Source organism: Salmo salar, chromosome ssa09 (assembly GCF_905237065.1).
Source record: "Salmo salar chromosome ssa09, Ssal_v3.1, whole genome shotgun sequence".
NCBI classification, from domain to species: domain Eukaryota; kingdom Metazoa; phylum Chordata; class Actinopteri; order Salmoniformes; family Salmonidae; genus Salmo; species Salmo salar.
The window spans coordinates 152,942,285-152,959,477 of record NC_059450.1 but is presented as its reverse complement, the minus strand read 5'-3'; the positions used below and the strand labels follow the sequence as shown (position 1 = coordinate 152,959,477).

At 43.3% G+C, this 17,193-nt stretch overlaps 1 protein-coding gene across 1 annotated transcript in view; it reads left to right on the top strand.

The window, feature by feature from the left end:
- The first annotated feature begins 7,408 nt into the window (after positions 1-7,408).
- LOC106613294 (extracellular calcium-sensing receptor) overlaps positions 7,409-17,193 on the top strand; it is a 15,497-nt gene continuing 5,712 nt past the window's right edge. Inside the window, exons 1-7 of the mRNA XM_045687045.1 lie at positions 7,409-7,426; positions 15,018-15,070; positions 15,369-15,660; positions 15,976-16,218; positions 16,368-16,477; positions 16,631-16,947; positions 17,035-17,193. The exon at positions 17,035-17,193 is cut by the window's right edge and continues 14 nt beyond it. Of these exons, the coding sequence (XP_045543001.1) occupies positions 7,409-7,426; positions 15,018-15,070; positions 15,369-15,660; positions 15,976-16,218; positions 16,368-16,477; positions 16,631-16,947; positions 17,035-17,193 (1,192 nt within the window). The remainder of the gene's footprint in view (positions 7,427-15,017; positions 15,071-15,368; positions 15,661-15,975; positions 16,219-16,367; positions 16,478-16,630; positions 16,948-17,034) is intronic.

The following is a 17,193-nucleotide window of genomic DNA, read 5'->3' as shown; positions in this document are numbered from 1 at the left end:
CAGGGCAGCTGCCTTGGGCCACTTCTTTATTTAATATAATATATCTTTATTTAATATATACCAATGACCTTCCCTATGCCTTAGCTGAAACTCAAGCTACTATATTTGCAGATGATACTACAATTTATGCAGCAAGACAATTGGTTAAACAGGTACAGCAAGCTTTACAAGGAGATTTGGAGAATATCAGGGAGTGGGTTTGCCAGAACAACCTTGTTTAAACACCAAGAAAACCAAAGTTATGTTGGTCTGTTCCACTAGGAAAATGCCAAAACAGCATGGGATACAATTAAGTATGGGGGGGGAGTCCAAATTGAAGAAGTGGCAGAAACAGAACTACTAGGAGTGCAGCTAGACAGCTGCTTATCATGGTCGTCTCACATAACTAATCTATGTAAAACAATTATTAAAACAGCATGCATAATCAGAAGGATAGCTAAATATTTACCAGGAAAAAGTCTTAAGCAAATAACTCAAGAAATAATTGAGAGTCAGGTGAACTACTATTCTGTGGTCTGGGAAAATGCATCATCAAGTGAAGTTAGGAGGCTGCAGAAAGCACAGAACAAAGCAGCAAAGATTGTTTTAAGGTGGAGATAAGGTTCTTCTGTTGCAGTCATGCACAATGTTCTTGGTTGGTCATCAATCGACAAGATAATTGAAAAAACATGCTTATTTTATTTCATAATATACATCATTTAAAACGGCCAAGTTCTATGCACAACGATATTCAGTTGGTAAGAGACAGACATTTCATAAATACTAGAAATAGTTTGTCCATCATCTATGCATTATCCAGACAGAAAAGATAAATAGGGAAAATAACATTTCGATTTAGAGCAAAAAAGAAATTGAATAAATTAACTGAGCAAACCAGAAACCATTCAATATATAAATGTAAACATTATTTTAAAACGATTTAAATATAATACATAGAAATGTTGTGGGACTATAGTAGATGAAGAATCAATTAGATTGAGTATTTATTGGGTCATTATGTTAGTATATTATGTATGTTTGTAATAGTGTGTTATATGTGAAAATGTGTTCGTATTATAAATTGTATTTTAATGTTTAAGGACTCTTGGAAGATTAGTCCAAATGGGGACTAAAAGACATCAAAATAAAATAAAATAAAATCTCTGTCTCTCTCTCTGTCAATTCAATTCCATTTAAATTCAATTTAAGAGCTTTATTGTCATGGGAAACATGTTGAAATTGCAAAGCAAGTGATAATATATAATAAAAATAGTGTAATAAACAGCAAAATTAACAGTAAACATTACACTCACAGAAGTTCCAAAAGAATAAAGATATTACAAATGTCATATTATGTATATATACAGTGTTGTAATGATATGCAAATACAAAATGGAAAATAAATAAATATAAATATGGGTTTTATTTACAATGGTGTTTGTTCTTCACTGGTTGCCCTTTTCTTGTGGCAACAGGTCACAAATATTGCTGCTGTGATGGCACACTGTGGTATTTCACCCTGTAGAGTTGATCAAAATCAGGTTTGTTTTCGAATTCTTTGTGGATCTGTCTAATCTGAGGGAAATATGTGTCTCTAATATGGTCATACATTTGGCAGGAGGTTAGGAAGTGCAGCTCAGTTTTCAACTCATTTTGTGGGCAGTGTGCACATAGCCTGTTTTCTCTTGAGAGCCATGTCTACCAATTGCTGCCTTTCTCAATAGCAAGACTATGCTCACTGAGTCTGTACATAGTCAACGATTTCCTTAAATTTGGGGCAGTCACAGTAGCCACTGTGTACTCTCTGTATTCTGCCACTGTGTACTCTCTGTTTAGGGCCAAATTGCATTATAGTTTGCTCAGTTTTTTGGTTAATTCTTTCCAAAGTGTCAAGTAATTATCTTTTTGTTTTCTCATGATTTAGTTGGGTCTAATTGTGTTGCTGTTCTGGGGCTCTGTGGGGTCTGTTTGTGTTTGTGAACAGAGTCCCAAGACCAGCTTGCTTAGGGGACTCTTCTCAGGGTTCATCTCTCTGTTGGTGATGGCTTTGTTATGGAAGGTTTGGGAATCACTTCCTTTTAGGTGGATGTAGAATTTAATGGCTCTTATCTGGATTTTGATAATAAGTGGGTATCGGCCTAATTCTGCTCTGCATGCATTATTTGGTGTTTTACTTTGAACACAGAGGATATTTTGCAGAGTCTCAATTTGGTGTTTGTCCGATTTTGTGAATTCTTGGTTGGTGAGCGGACCCCAGACCTCACAACCATGAAGGGCAATGGGTTCTATAACTGATTCAAGTATTTTTAGCCAGATCCTAATTGGTATGTTGAATTTTATGTTCCTTTTGATGGCATAGAATGCCCTTCTTGCCTTGTCTCTCAGCTCGATCACAGCTTTTTGGAAGTTACCTGTGACGCTGATGTTTAGACCGAGGTATGTATAGTTTTTTGTGTGCTCTAGGGCAACGGTGTCTAGATGGAATTTGTATTTGTGGTCCTGGCAACTGGATCTTTTTTGAAACACTATAATTTTTGTTTTACTGAGATTTACTTTCAGGGCCCAAGTCTGTGCAGAAGATCTTGGTGCTGCTGTAGGCCCTCCTCGGTTGGGGACAGAAGCACCAGATCATCAGCAAACAGTAGAAATTTGATTTCAGATTCTAGTAGGGTGCTGCAGACTGTTCTAGTGCCTTCACTAAATCGATGATGTATATGTTGAAGAGGGTGGGGCTTAAGTTGCGTCCTTGTCTCACCCTCCGGCCCTGAGGAAAGAAATGTGTGTTTTTTTGCCAATTTTAACAGCACACTTGTTGTTTGCGTACATGGATTTTATAATGCTGTATGTTTTCCCCCAACACCACTTTCCATCAATTTTTATAGCAGGCCCTCATGTCAAATTTAGTCGAAAGCTTTTTTGAAATCGACAATGCATGAGAAGTCTTTGCCTTTGTTTCGGTTAGTTTTTTTGTCAATATGGTATGCAGGGTGAATACGTGGTCTGTCATACCGTAATTTGGTAAAATGCCAATTTCAGATTTGCTCAGTACATTGTTTTCACTGAGGAAAATTACGAGTCTGCTGTTATTGATAATGCAGAGGATTTTTTCCCAAGGTTGCTGTTGACGCATATCCTGTGGTAGGTATTGGGGTCAAATTTGTCTCCACTGTTGTGGATTAGGGTGATCAGTCCTTGGTTCCAAATATTGGGGAAGTTGCCAGAGCTGAGGATGATGTTAAAGAGTTTAAGTATAGCCAATGTATCATTTAATTTAGGATACCATCAACACCAGAGGCATTTTTGGGTTGGAGGGTTTGTATTTTGTTCTGTAGTTCATTCAATGTAATTGGATAATCCATTGGGTTCTGGTAGTCTTTAATAGTTGATTCTAAGATTTGTATTTGATCATGAATATGTTTTTGCTGTTTGTTCTCTCTCTCCCTCTCTCTCTCTCTCCCTCCCTTTCTCTCTCCCTCTCTCTCCCTCTCTCTCTCCCTCTCTCTCTCTTTCTCTCACTCTCCCTCTTTCTCTCTCTCCCTCTTTCTCTCTCTCCCTCTCATTCTCTCTCTCCCTCTTTATCTCTCTCTCTCTTTATCTCTCCCTCTCTTTCACTCTCTTCCATCTCTCTCTCTCTCTCTCTCTCTCTCTTTCTCTTCCACCTCTCTCTCTACCTCTCTCTTCCATCCCCCCTCCTCTCTTTTTTGGCAGCTTGCTGTAGGTTAACAACACCCACTATCCTATGGCTGCAGCGGAAGCAGCAGCAGTGTTTCCACACCATTCCCACTCACAAGGGCCTTAGGTTTTCAGCTTTTCTTTTTTAACAGAGACACATTGGAAGATGGGAAAGCAGGTAGGTGGCTGATTTGGTCAATCAGTGACACAACTTAATCAATGAAATACTAGTAAAGGGAACATATAGACTGAGTGTACACAACATTAAGAACACCTTCCTAATCCTGAGTTGCACCTCCTTATGCCCTCAGAACTGCCTCAAATCGTCAGGGAATGGACTCTACAAGGTGTAAAAAGTGTTCCACAGGGATGCTGGCCCATGTTTACTCCATTACTTCCCACAGTTGTCAAGTTGGCTGGATGGTGGACCATTATTGATAGACACGGGAAACTTTTGAGTGTGAGAAACCCAGAAGCATTGCAGTTCTTGACACACTCAAACCGGTGCGCCTGGCACTTACTGCCATACTCCGTTCAAAGGCACTTATGTTAAAGTTAACCATTCACCCTCGGAATGGCACACACACAATCCATGTCTGAATTGTGTCAAGGCTTAAAAATCCTTCTTGAAGCTATATCTTCCCCTTCATCTACACTGATTGAAGGGGATTTAACAAGTGACATCAATAAGGGATCATACATTTCACCTGGTCTATGTCATGGAGAATGCAGGTGTTCTTAATGTTTTGTCCAGTCAGCATATCACTAAATGTACCCTTGTCAGGAACTAAGAAAGATTCTGAGACTGGAAGAAAAGAGTGAGAGAGGAGAGGAGTAAATGGTCAGATCAGGGCAGATTGCCTCAGTGTCTGTGTGACCTTCACTGCACTGTTGTCAGCCTTGTGGACAGCTCTGTGGTCAGCCCTGTACACAGCCCTGTAGTCAGCCCTGTGGTCAGCCCTGTGGACACCTTGTAGTCAGCCCTGTGGTCAGCCCTGTGGCCAGCCCTGTGGACAGCTCTGTGGTCAGCCCTGTACACAGCCCTGTAGTCAGCCCTGTGGTCAGCCCTGTGGACACCTTGTAGTCAGCCCTGTGGTCAGCCCTGTGGCCAGCCCTGTGGACAGCTCTGTGGTCAGCCCTGTACACAGCCCTGTAGTCAGCCCTGTGGTCAGCCCTGTGGACACCTTGTAGTCAGCCCTGTAATCAGCCGTGGTCAGCTCTGTGGTCAGCCCTGTAGTCAGCCCTGTAGTCAGCCTTGTGGTCAGCCCTGTGGTCAGCCCTATAGTCAGCCCTTTGGACAGCACTGTAGTCAGCCCTGTAGTCAGCCCTGTGATCAGCACTGGGTGTTCCTATCCAGTGGTGTGTTGGTATGTTGTCCCTGTAGCCTGGCCTCTGGGTGACTATCAGAGGACCGATTTATACAGGGAGGTTACACAGACACACTGGCATTAGAGAGGACTGATTTATACAGGGAGGTTACACAGACACACTGGGATTAGAGAGGACTGATTTATACAGGGAGGTTACATAGACACACTGGGATTAGAGAGGACTGATTTATACAGGGAGGTTACACAGACACACTGGGATTAGAGAGGACTGATTTATACAGGGAGGTTACACAGACACACTGGGATTAGAGAGGACTGATTTATACAGGGAGGTTACACAGACACACTGGGATTAGAGAGGACTGATTTATACAGGGAGGTTACACAGACACACTGGGATTAGAGAGGACTGATTTATACAGGGAGGTTACATAGACACACTGGGATTAGAGAGTACTGATTTATACAGGGAGGTTACACAGACACACTGGGATTAGAGAGGACTGATTTATACAGGGAGGTTACACAGACACACTGGGATTAGAGAGGACTGATTTATACAGGGAGTTAACACAGACACACTGGGATTAGAGAGGACTGATTTATACAGGGAGGTTACACAGACACACTGGGATTAGAGAGGACTGATTTATACAGGGAGGTTACACACACACACACACACACACACACACACACACACACACACACACACACACACACACACACACACACACACACACACACACACACACACACACACACACACACACACACACACACACACTTGCACAGACAGCAGGAACATTTACACTGTAGAATACAGCCCCACACTGAATTGTACACTTACTTTGGAGTGTGCATTCCTACTTCAAAGTGTACATGCATTATGAAAGGCCAAGCATAATCACCCAATGTAACCTCAGTCTGAAGTGAGGTCTCACAGAAGGACACACTCTCGTACTTAACCTACATCTAGACTGCAGTCTTTCTGTCAGCCAGGGATGCAGAAAATGGACGGAAATGTCCTCTCATTTACTGTGGACAGGTAGGGTTCACGTATTTTGGTCAGAGGGATCTGTGGCCAAAATATCAAGTTATTAAGATAATATTCATTATTATGAGTACAACTGTTGTTATTATTATTTCCTGTGATTTTCAACATTGATCAAAATAAAAAAATGTAACATGAACAATCTCTGCGCATTTATCTCATTCATCGTCCCATGATGTCACGCCCTGACCGTAGAGAGCCTTTTTATTCTCTATTTTGGTTTGTTTGGGGTGTGACTAGGGTGTATAATCTAGTGAGTGTAATTCTTTGTTGGCCTGGTATGGTTCCCAATCAGAGGCAGCTGTTTATTCGTTGTCTCTGATTGGGGATCATATTTAGGCAGCCATTTCCCCACTGTGTTTTGTGGGATCTTATTTTGAGTAAGTGCATGTAGCATCTCTGTCATCACGGTTTGTTGCTTGTTCCTTTTTTTGTTTTGTAAAGTTTCACTAAAATAAATATGTGGAACTCGCCTTGGTCCGTCTCTACACACAACATTGACACATGATGTCATGTTTTTTACTGTAGACACAGATCATTGAACTAAGCCAATGTATATGACTGTGACTAATAATGTCTGGGTGCTGTGGAATTGTTGTTATTGTAACCATAAACAACAGACAGTAGAATACTGCAGGTCACAGACACTCCGTATGAAGACTGACATCACTAAATTTACCTCCGCTTGCAGAATATCACTGTTAAGCAACACTGCACCAAATACCGTAGTTTCATACTCCTACTTGTTCTGACACCTCTGACAACTGTTGCCCACTTTCTTAGTTGTATTAACACCTCTAACAACTGTTGCCCACTTCCTTAGTTGTATTAACACTCTCTGATAACTGGTGCCCACTTCCTTAGTTGTACTAACATCTCTGACAACTTCCTTAGTTCTCTGAGGATCTAAATTCAAAGACAGCGTTATCTCACGACTGCTTGAGAATGTTAAAACCTGTTTAGGATAGGGGGCAGTATTTTCACGGCCGGATAAAAAACGTACCCGATTTAAACTGGTTACTACTCTTGCCCAGAAACGAGAATATGCATATTAGTAGTAGATTTGGATAGAAAACACTCTGAAGTTCCTAAAACTGTTTGAATGGTGTCTGTGAGTATAACAGAACTCATATGGCAGGCAAAAACCTGAGAAAAATTCAAGCAGGAAGTGGCCTGTCTGAGAATTTGTAGTTCTTCTTTTGATTCTCTATCGAAACTACAGTATCTGTGGGATTACGTTGCACTTTCTAAGGCTTCCATTTGCTGTCTAAAGCCTTCAGAAAGCGGATTGAGCCGTCTCCTGTCTCTGGGCAGAGTATAGTAGCTCAGTTTCTCAGTGGTTTGCCTGGTGACAAAGCGATTGGATATGCGCGATATGGACGGAGAGGCTCCGGTCAGTCTCGTTCCCGCGTGCATGCTGTTTTTTCTTTTCCTCTTTTAATGAATACACTATTGTCTGGTTGGAATATTATCGCTATTTTACGAGAAAAATACCATAAAAATTGATTTTAAACAGTGTTTGACATGCTTCTAAGTACGGTAAAGGAACATTTAGACCTTTTTTGTCTCGAAATGCGCTCGCGCGTTACCCTTTGGATAGTGACCTGAACGCACAAACAAAACGGAGGTATTTGGACATAACTATGGATTATTTTGAACAAAAACAACATTTCTTATGGAAGTATCAGTCCTGGGAGTGCATTCTGATGAAGATCAGCAAAGGTAATACAATATTTCTCATACTAATTCTGAGTTTAGTTTGCCCCGAACTTGGCGGGTGTCAAAATAGCTAGCCTGATGGCTGAGCTATGTACTCAGAATATTTAAAAATGTGCTTTCGCCGAAAAGCCATTTTAAAATCTGACCTAGCGATTGAATAAAGGAGTTCTGAATCTATAATTCTTAAAATATTTGTTATGTATTTTGTCAACGTTTATGATGAGTCATTTTGTAAATTCACCGGAAGTTTTTGGTGGGAATGCATGTTCTGAACATCACATGCCAATGTAAAAAGCTGTTTTTGGATATAAATATGAACTTGATTGAACAAAACATACATGTATTGTATAACATTATGTCCTAGGAGTGTTATCTGATGAAGATCATCAAAGGATAGTGCTTCATTTAGCTGTTTTGGTTTTTTTTGTGACATATATGCTTGCTTGGAAAATGGCTGTGTGATTATTTTGGTCTATGTACTCCTAACATAATCTAATGTTTTGCTTTCACTGTAAAGCCTTTTTGAAATCGGATAATGTGGTTAGATTAACCTGTTATGGCTAGGGGGCAGTATTTTCACGGCTGGATAAAAAACGTACTCGATTTAATCTGGTTACTACTCCTGCCCAGTAACTAGAATATGCATATAATTATTGGCTTTGGATAGAAAACACTCCAAAGTTTCTAAAACTGTTTGAATGGCGTCTGTGAGTATAACAGAACTCAAATGGCAGGTCAAAACCTGAGAGATTCCTTTACAGGAAGTGGCCTGTCTGACCATTTCTTGAACTTCTTTGCCATCTCATTCAATTACAAAGGATCTCTGCTCTAACGTGACACTTCCTACGTCTTCCATAGGCTCTCAGAGCCCGGGAAAAAACAGAATGTCGTCATCCCAGCCCCAGGCTGAAACACATTATCGCCTTTGTCAAGTGGCCGATCAAGGGACTGTGGGCTTAGGCGCGTGCACTGGCCGCCCCCGTCTTTGTGATTTTTCCTCTGTTTGCCGAAAAGGAGATTCCCGGTCGGAATATTATCGCTTTTTTACGAGATAAATTGCATAAAAATTGATTTTAAACAGCGGTTGACATGCTTCGAAGTACGGTAATGGAATATTTAGACATTTTTTGTCACGAATTGCGCCATGCGCACGACCCTGATTTACCATTTCGGATAGTTTCTGGAACGCACGAACAAAACGCTGCTATTCGGATATAACGATGGATTATTTGGGACCAAACCAACATTTGTTATTGAAGTAGCAGTCCTGGGAGTGCATTCTGACGAAGACAACAAAGGTAATAACATTTTTGTTATAGTAAATCTGATTTTGGTGAAGGCTAAACTTGCCGGGTGTCTAAATAGCTAGCCCGTGATGGCTGGGCTATGTACTTAGAATATTGCAAAATATGCTTTCACCAAAAAGCTATTTTAAAATCGGACATATCGAGTGCATAGAGGAGTTCTGTATCTATAATTCTTAAAATAATTGTTACGCTTTTGTGAACGTTTATCGTGAGTAATTTAGTAAATTGTTAGTAGATTCCCCGGAAGTTTGCGGGGGGTATGCTAGTTCTGAACGTCACATGCTAATGTAAAAAGCAGTTTTTTGATATAAATATGAACTTGATTGAACAAAACATGCATGTATTGTATAACATAATGTCCTAGGTGTGTCATCTGATGAAGCTCATCAAAGGTTAGTGCTGCATTTAGCTGTCTTCTGGGTTTTTGTGACATTATATGCTAGCTTGAAAAATGGGTGTCTGATTATTTCTGGCTGGGTACTCTGCTGACATAATCTAATGTTTTGCTTTCGCTGTAAAGCCTTTTTGAAATCGGACAGTGTGGTTAGATAAAGGAGAGTCTTGTCTTTAAAATGCTGTGAAATAGTCATATGTTTGAAAAATGTAAGTTTTTGTATTTTTTGAGGAATTTGTAATTCGCGCCACGCCTATCATTGGATATTGGAGCAGGTGTTCCGCTAGCGGAACGTCTAGATGTAAGAGGTTAATGAGAGTCTTATCTTTAAAATGGTGTAAAATAGTCGTATGTTTGACAAATTTAAATTATTGCATTTTTGAGGTTTTTGTATTTCGCGCCACGCTGTTCCATTGGATATTGGCTAGGCGTTCCGCTAGCGGAACGTCTGTCCTCAACAGGTTTTAACATGAGTTGGTAACAGCAGTCAAATGGGGACGTAAAAAATCCAGGCAACATTCTTCACACTACGATTGATGGAGACAGACCATAGAATGCACAACAGGCAAACATTGTTCTCCACCCCATGGCAAAATGTGTAGAATTGCAGGAAATTAATTATGAAATTTATAATATTTTGAAATGTTATAATTCATACCTGGAGGAGGGGAGGGGGGTGGTGGAGACAAGCACAAAGACAGGTGAAACAGATCAGGGTGTGACAGAACCCTACCAGCTGACAACTACTGTAACATTTCCACCGCATTGAGCCAAAGTGTTCATCAGGGCCCCCTTGTAGTTACCTGACAGGTGACACTATGAGACTGGTTGTCTGAAAATGTCTGAAAATGTTCTGGCAGAATAAAAGGATATCGTCACAAGGGAAAAGCTCATCATTCATTAAGATGATATTGATATTTCCCGAGGGCTGTTTACCCAATGGCATGTTCCCGAAAGATGAGAGAGATTTCAAAATAGTCAGTACAGTGACTAGCCACTACTCTGTCCTGTTCACAGCCTGGTACACTGTTTCAGAGGGTTGGATATGAATTCAAATGTTCACTGGATAAATAAAGATTTTTTTTGACAAATTTCTTAGGAATGATACTTGAAAAAATGTGCAAAGGAAATCAGTGGAAAATTGTAGGAGCAGCCCCCATCACAAGTTAGTGAGTTACAGTATTACTACATACTGTAGATAGTATAACCATCTAGGTCAGGTTAAACTCATGACCTCCTCTAAAGTTGCCATGTCAAATGTCATCCTTCTCTTCCCTCTTCCTCCCTAACCTCCTCCATTTCTCCTTCAAGAGAAGTGCTCGCACTCTCGCTTATGGGAAGTCAAAAATAAAAATAAAATTCACTGATGGGGGGGGGGGGAGAGAGACTATCAGTAACCATGGCAACCACATCATCACATCTGATGTTTTGGATGTGTATCACCAAATGTGTGATGCGCACACACACACACACACACACACATTTCACTTTAGAGGTACTCAATTACAGCTGGATCGAAGACCGTTTCAGCTGTGAGACGAAGCAGTCAGACAGATCATATGGCATGATAGATTACTACACACACACGCACACGCACACGCACACACACACACACACACACACACACACACACACACACACACACAGAATGACATATGGAGAGTACACACACATCCTCATTGGCCTCATTTCCTATGAAATGGCCCTCACAACTCTAAAGGATACTCTCTCTACAAACACATTAACTACAAATCACACATGAAGGCCTACAGAGGGAGACCATGTGAAAAGTAAAGTAAATGCATGGCAGACAGACAGAAGTTAAAGTGTGTGTCTGACTGTATCAGTGATCACATCAAAACGTAGACCCCTACGTTTTGGGAAATCAAAAAGGGAGGATAGCTGTTTCCATAACAACCATTTCTCTGTGAGTCTGCTCCCAGCTGTGACAGACCCAGGGCTCCACTTCAGATCTCCCCCAGGAGCAGCACCTTTAGTTGGGGAGCATTCCCCTCTCTGTCCGCAGGAAGGCCTGGAGCTCCAACCCTAGCCCCAGTGAAACCACAGACAGACAATGAGGCAGGTGAAGAGGAGCATAGAGACCTATCTATGAACTCTCATGGAAATAAACTCCTTATGACTTTACAACTATGTGACTAATGACAAGTTATACGTGACCGACCGGCTCAAATCGATCTTATGTAGCAAAATTTAAAATTATGTTTTTTACATTGAATAAAAGTAGAGTCTCAGAGCTACAAAATGGTATATCATACACTGAATTTTTGAAGACCAATGGGAAAGTAATTCGGCTTTGAAAGTTGATAAACTTGTAAACTCACTTTTGAGAAAATTCCCTTTGAATGTTTGGGTACCTACTGGAGAGCTCTTCTTTGTCTACACCCATTCAGCATCGTTCTTTTAAGCTTTAGCCCCACCCATCTCGTTTAACTCTCGGAACATTCATAGCGCACACTTGACGCTCTGGACGATGATTTGTTTACCTCTGGATATATTCAACGGGTGTTGTGCATTCGTAAATTCATCAGTTATTCTGCACTCTGGCATACTCGGAATGAATTTACCAACGCACCCAAAATGGTTACTTGTATAGTGGAGTCTTTTGTTAAGACATGTAGCTACCTAGCTAGGTAAACAAGGAGTAAGATCATACACGTTCCATAACGTTAGCTAGCAAGCAAGCCAGCTAACGTTAGCTAGTTAAACAACAATGAACATAGTGCCATATCATGTCGTTACTAACCTGCATGAATCTTCTGGGAGCTAACCTGTTAGGTATGTGTAACTGGCTGGGAGTCAGGCGCAGGAGAGCAGAATTTGGGTTGCAAACGGAGCCTTTTATTTAGGCGAATAAAACACACGGCACAAGGAACACTAAACACAATACGGGTTGACATAACCCAGCGCAACCAGTCTAACGTGCACGTACACAAAACAATAAACAATTTCACACACAGACATGGGGGGGGGACAGAGGGTTAAATACACGACAAGTAATGAGGGAAATGTAAACCAGGTGTGTGGGAAAACAAGACAAAACAAATGGAAAATGAAAGGTGGATCGGCGATGGCTAGAAGACCGAACAAGGAGAGGAACCGACTTCGGCGGAAGTCGTGACATAACCGACCAGGTTCAATGTTAGCTAGCTAACATTAGGCTCTAACTAAGAATACGGAGAGAGAGAGAGGGAGAGTAGAGGAGGAGAATAGGGGAGAGAAGGAGAGGGAGAGGGAGAGTAGAGGAGGATAGGGGAGAGAAGGAGAGGGAGAGTAAAGGATGAGAATAGGGGAGAGAGGGAGATGAGAGTAGAGGAGGAGAGTAGGGGAGAGAGGGAGTGGGAGAGGGAGAGTAGAGGAGGAGAATAGGAGAGAGAGGGAGAGTAGAAGAGGAGAATAGGGGTGAGACAGAGAGGGAGAGGGAGAGTAGAGGAGGAGAATAGGGGAAAGATAGCAGAGAGAGGGAGAATAGAAGAGTAGAATAGGGGAGAGAGGGAGTGGGAGAGGGAGAGTAGAGGAGGAGAATAGGAGGGAGAGGGAGAGTAGAGGAGGAGAATAGGGGAAAGATTGTGGAGAGAGGGAGAATAGAAGGGGAGAATGGGGAGAGAGGGAGAGTAGAGGAGGAGAAAAGGGGAGAGAGTGAGAGTAGAGGAGGGGAATAGGGTAGAGAGAGAGGGAGAATAGATGAGGAGAATAGGGGAGAGAGGAAGAGGGAGAGTAGAGAAGGAGAATAGGGGAGAGGGGGAGCAGGAGAGGGAGAGTAGAGGAGGAGAATAGGAGAGAGAGGGAGAGTAGAGGAGGAGAATAGGGGTGAGACAGAGAGGGAGAGGGAGAGTAGAGGAGGAGAATAGGGGAAAGGTAGTGGAGAGAGGGAGAATAGAAGAGGAGAATAGGGGAGAGAGTGAGAGGGAGAGGGAGAGTAGAGGAGGAAAAAAGGGGAGAGAGTGACAGTAGAGGAGGGGAATAGGGAAGAGAGAGAGGGAGAATAGAGGAGGAGAATAGGGCGAGAGAGGGAGAGTAGAGGAGGAGAATAGGGGAGAGAGGGAGAGTAGAGGAGGAGAACAGGGGAAAGATAGCGGAGAGAGGGAGAATAGAAGAGGAGAATAGGGGAGAGAGTGAGAGGGAGAGTAGAGGAGGAGAAAAGGGGAGAGAGTGAGAATAGAGGAGGGGAATAGGGGAAGAGAGAGGGAGAATAGAGGAGCAGAATAGGGGGAGAGGGAGAGGAGCAGAATAGGGGAGTGTGGGAGAGTAGAGGGAGAGGAGCAGAATAGCGGAAAGTGGGAGAGTAGAGGGAGAGGAGCAGAAGAATAGGGGTGAGAGGGTGAGTAGAGGGAGAGTATAGAATAGGGGAGAGAGGGTGAAGGAGAGTATAGAATTGGGGTGTAATTGGATGAGTAGGTGTGTGTGTAGGTGTGTGTGTAGGTGTGTGTGTAGGTGTGTGTGTGTGATATAGTCTAGAAAATGATAGAGGATTCTCCTCAAAATGAAATATCTTTCTCTCTCTGACCCCTGCCTTTCACCACAGACCTTTCCAGCACTCCATTCCTGTTGATGCAGCACTAGACTTCTACACACACACACACACACACACACACACACACACACACACTAATCACCACATTCTCCTGTGTGTCAGGCTCAAGCAGAACACAGACCCGATCTCAGTGGAATTACTCTTGATGAGTACTAGAAAGAGAGAGGGAAAGAGAGAACAAATGAGAGGGAATGAGAGAGGAAGAGAGTTAGAGAGAGAGAGAGAGAGAATAGGAGGATAAGATTTATGACCTCATGTTCTCAGCGACTGTGGTAATTAAAGTGATTAACTTCAGTGTCATAGTCATTCTTCAATTACATGCAATTATACCCAACAACAACCTGCTGTCATTGGTACAGCTCAGGGAAAACTGAGAGTTTAGGGAAAGAAAATGTATTTCTTTCTTCTCCCCCTTTCTCTCTCTCTCTCTCTCTCTCTCTCTCTCTCTCTCTCTCTCTCTCCTACTACATTACCTTCAATAACATCACCCTCATAGGCTTTCTCCAATTACCCTCAATTACCTGTTCCCCAAGTTATCCTCCAATAACAAGCCCCAATTAACCCCCTCCTACCCCTCCCGTCCCTACAAGCACCCCCTGGTGGCTGTGTGCCTGTTTTTTAGCCGAGGGCTCATTTTTCCCTATATCAGCATCTCCCCTTCTCTCCTCTTCCTCTCCCTCTTTCACTCTCTGCAGGAGATGCTAGACTGACAGACACTCATCCTCTCTGTCTGTCTGTCTCTCTGTCTGTCTGACTGTCTGACTGTCTGACTCTCTCACCAGGAGGTTTACTGTTGATAGGTAGTGCAGAGATGAAACATATTTTTCTGTGTGTCTATCACTGTTGTTTCCTACAAATGTCTGGTTACAGGTGGCGTGGTGTATTTCTTAATTGCTAGCATTTCTTTGTTCATGTCATTCTATTTACTCAGTGTTCTGTCTGTAAAATCTTGGTTTGATCTCTCTCCTCCAGGTGACAGACTTTCCCAGTCCTCGACCTTGTCTCTATCCAGGTGATGTGCCTCTGTGGCTGGCTGTGGCTGCTCTGCTGCCTCCCTATCCCTGGGTATGTCTGGGGTCAGTCTGGAGGTGGAGGGGGGGCCTGTCGCCTGATGGCTAACCCATCTCGGGCAGTGTTTATCGGGCAGGAGATGTGGTCATTGGAGGCCTGTTCCCAATCCATGTGGAAGCCCCTCTGCCAGAGCAGGAGTTCAGGAGTATTGAGGGAAATGTGACATGTACAATGTACGCAACTCCGAAGTGATGTGTGATGACAGCTTTGTGTCATTGTTTTCACCTGTAAAGTGTATTCAGTTACGCCCTCTCTCCCTGTCTCTTCCATTCCTCCATCTGTCATCTGTCAGGTTCAACCAGCGTGCTTACCGCTGGCTCCAGACTATGATCTTTGCGGTGGAGGAGATTAACCGTGACCCAGTCCTCCTTCCTAACCTCACCCTGGGGTTCCTGGCTGCTGACACATGCCTGGCCGAGGGTACCACTCTGGGGGCAGCCCTAGCCATGGTGACCGGCCAGGAGGCCTCTGTGGTGGGCACAGAGTGTGGAGCAACCCCTGAGGTGCCCGTCATCATCGGTGATGCCCGCTCCTCAGCCTCCATCGTGGTGGCACAGACCCTCGGGCCGTTTGATTTACCCATGGTGAGGCATGCTGTTGGATTACAGAATGGAATGGAAAGAGATGATGACGTTCTTACAGACTGCATTCAAATATCAATCTAGATGACTTTCTTACACATTACATTGAAATATCTATCTAGATGACTCTGTCTATAATTTTACATTTTCTCTCCCTCTGGTCTCTACTTCTTAAACATTTGAATTCTCTGTCTCTGTTCTCTCTTCCTCTGCCTCTTCTCTCTCTTTTTCTCTCTATCTCTCTCTGTGTTCTCTCTCTCTCTCTCTCCCTCTCCATCTTTCTATGTTCTCACTCTCTCTCTCTCTGTTCTCTCCCAGGTGAGTTACTTTGCCTCCTGTGCGTGTTTGAGTGACAGCTGGAGGTACCCGTCGTTCTTCCGTACGATACCCAGCGATGCCTTCCAGGCTCGGGGCATGGCCAGGCTGCTGCATCAGCTGGGCTGGGAGTGGGTGGGGCTGGTGTCAGGGGATGATGACTATGGAAAGTTTGGGGTTCAGATGCTTCTCCAAGATCTCCAGGGATCTGGGGTTTGTGTCGCCTACGCAGAGGTCATCCCCAAGGTACGACCTCACTCTGATGATCTGACAATAGACTCTCTCTTTCTGTCTCTCTTTGACTCTGCTCCCCCCTCCACTAATCCAAAATAGAAACACTCTCTCTGATATTGTCTGACTCTCTTCCCTCTCTCTCACTGATGGTCATCCCCAAGGTACCATCTCAGAGACGGATGAAGCACATCGTGGACACCATCAGACGATCTACTGCCAGAGTGGTGGTGACATTTGCCATCGCTCAGGATGCACGGGTAATCAGTTACTGGTCAGAGTATTGTTAGGTATTTGTTACACAACTGTTTCAGAGTGTTTTTGTCCTACCATGTCTTGATGCCCTTTATAGACACAAGTCTTTCCAATTTATAATAATGTATATCAACTTGACTATCTTGATCTTTTCAACCATCTCATTCTTCAGGTCCCTGATGGAAGAGGTTGTCCGTCAGAACATAACAGATAGGCAGTGGATCGCCTCGGAAGCCTGGGTCACCTACTCTACTCTCTCTTCCCCAAAAAACCTGCCCTCTCTTGCCGGGACTATTGGATTTGCCCTGAAGAAAGCTGTCATTCCCAGCCTGGTCCCTTTCCTAACACGCCTCCGTCCTGATGGGGACTACCAGAAATCCGACCCCTTCCTGAGGGAATTGTGGGAGGAGATTTTTGGGTGTTCTCTAGGGATTGACCTCAGCACGACCCCGTCGCCCCGGCGACAGTGTACTGGTTCAGAGATCATAGGTGAGGGAGAGTTTACAACTAATGCTCTGTTTTTGTGTCCTGATCCATTCCCGATGTTCTCTCAGTAAAATAAAGTGTCAATCCTAGGTGAAGGGGAGAGCCAGTACGCTGACGTGTCTCAGCTGAGAGCCAGCTACAATGTGTACAAGGCTGTTTACGCCATCGCCCACGCCATTCAGGACATGGTGGCCTGTCGACCAGGGGAGGGACCCTTTAATAGTGGACGGTGCCCTGATATCAGGAAGC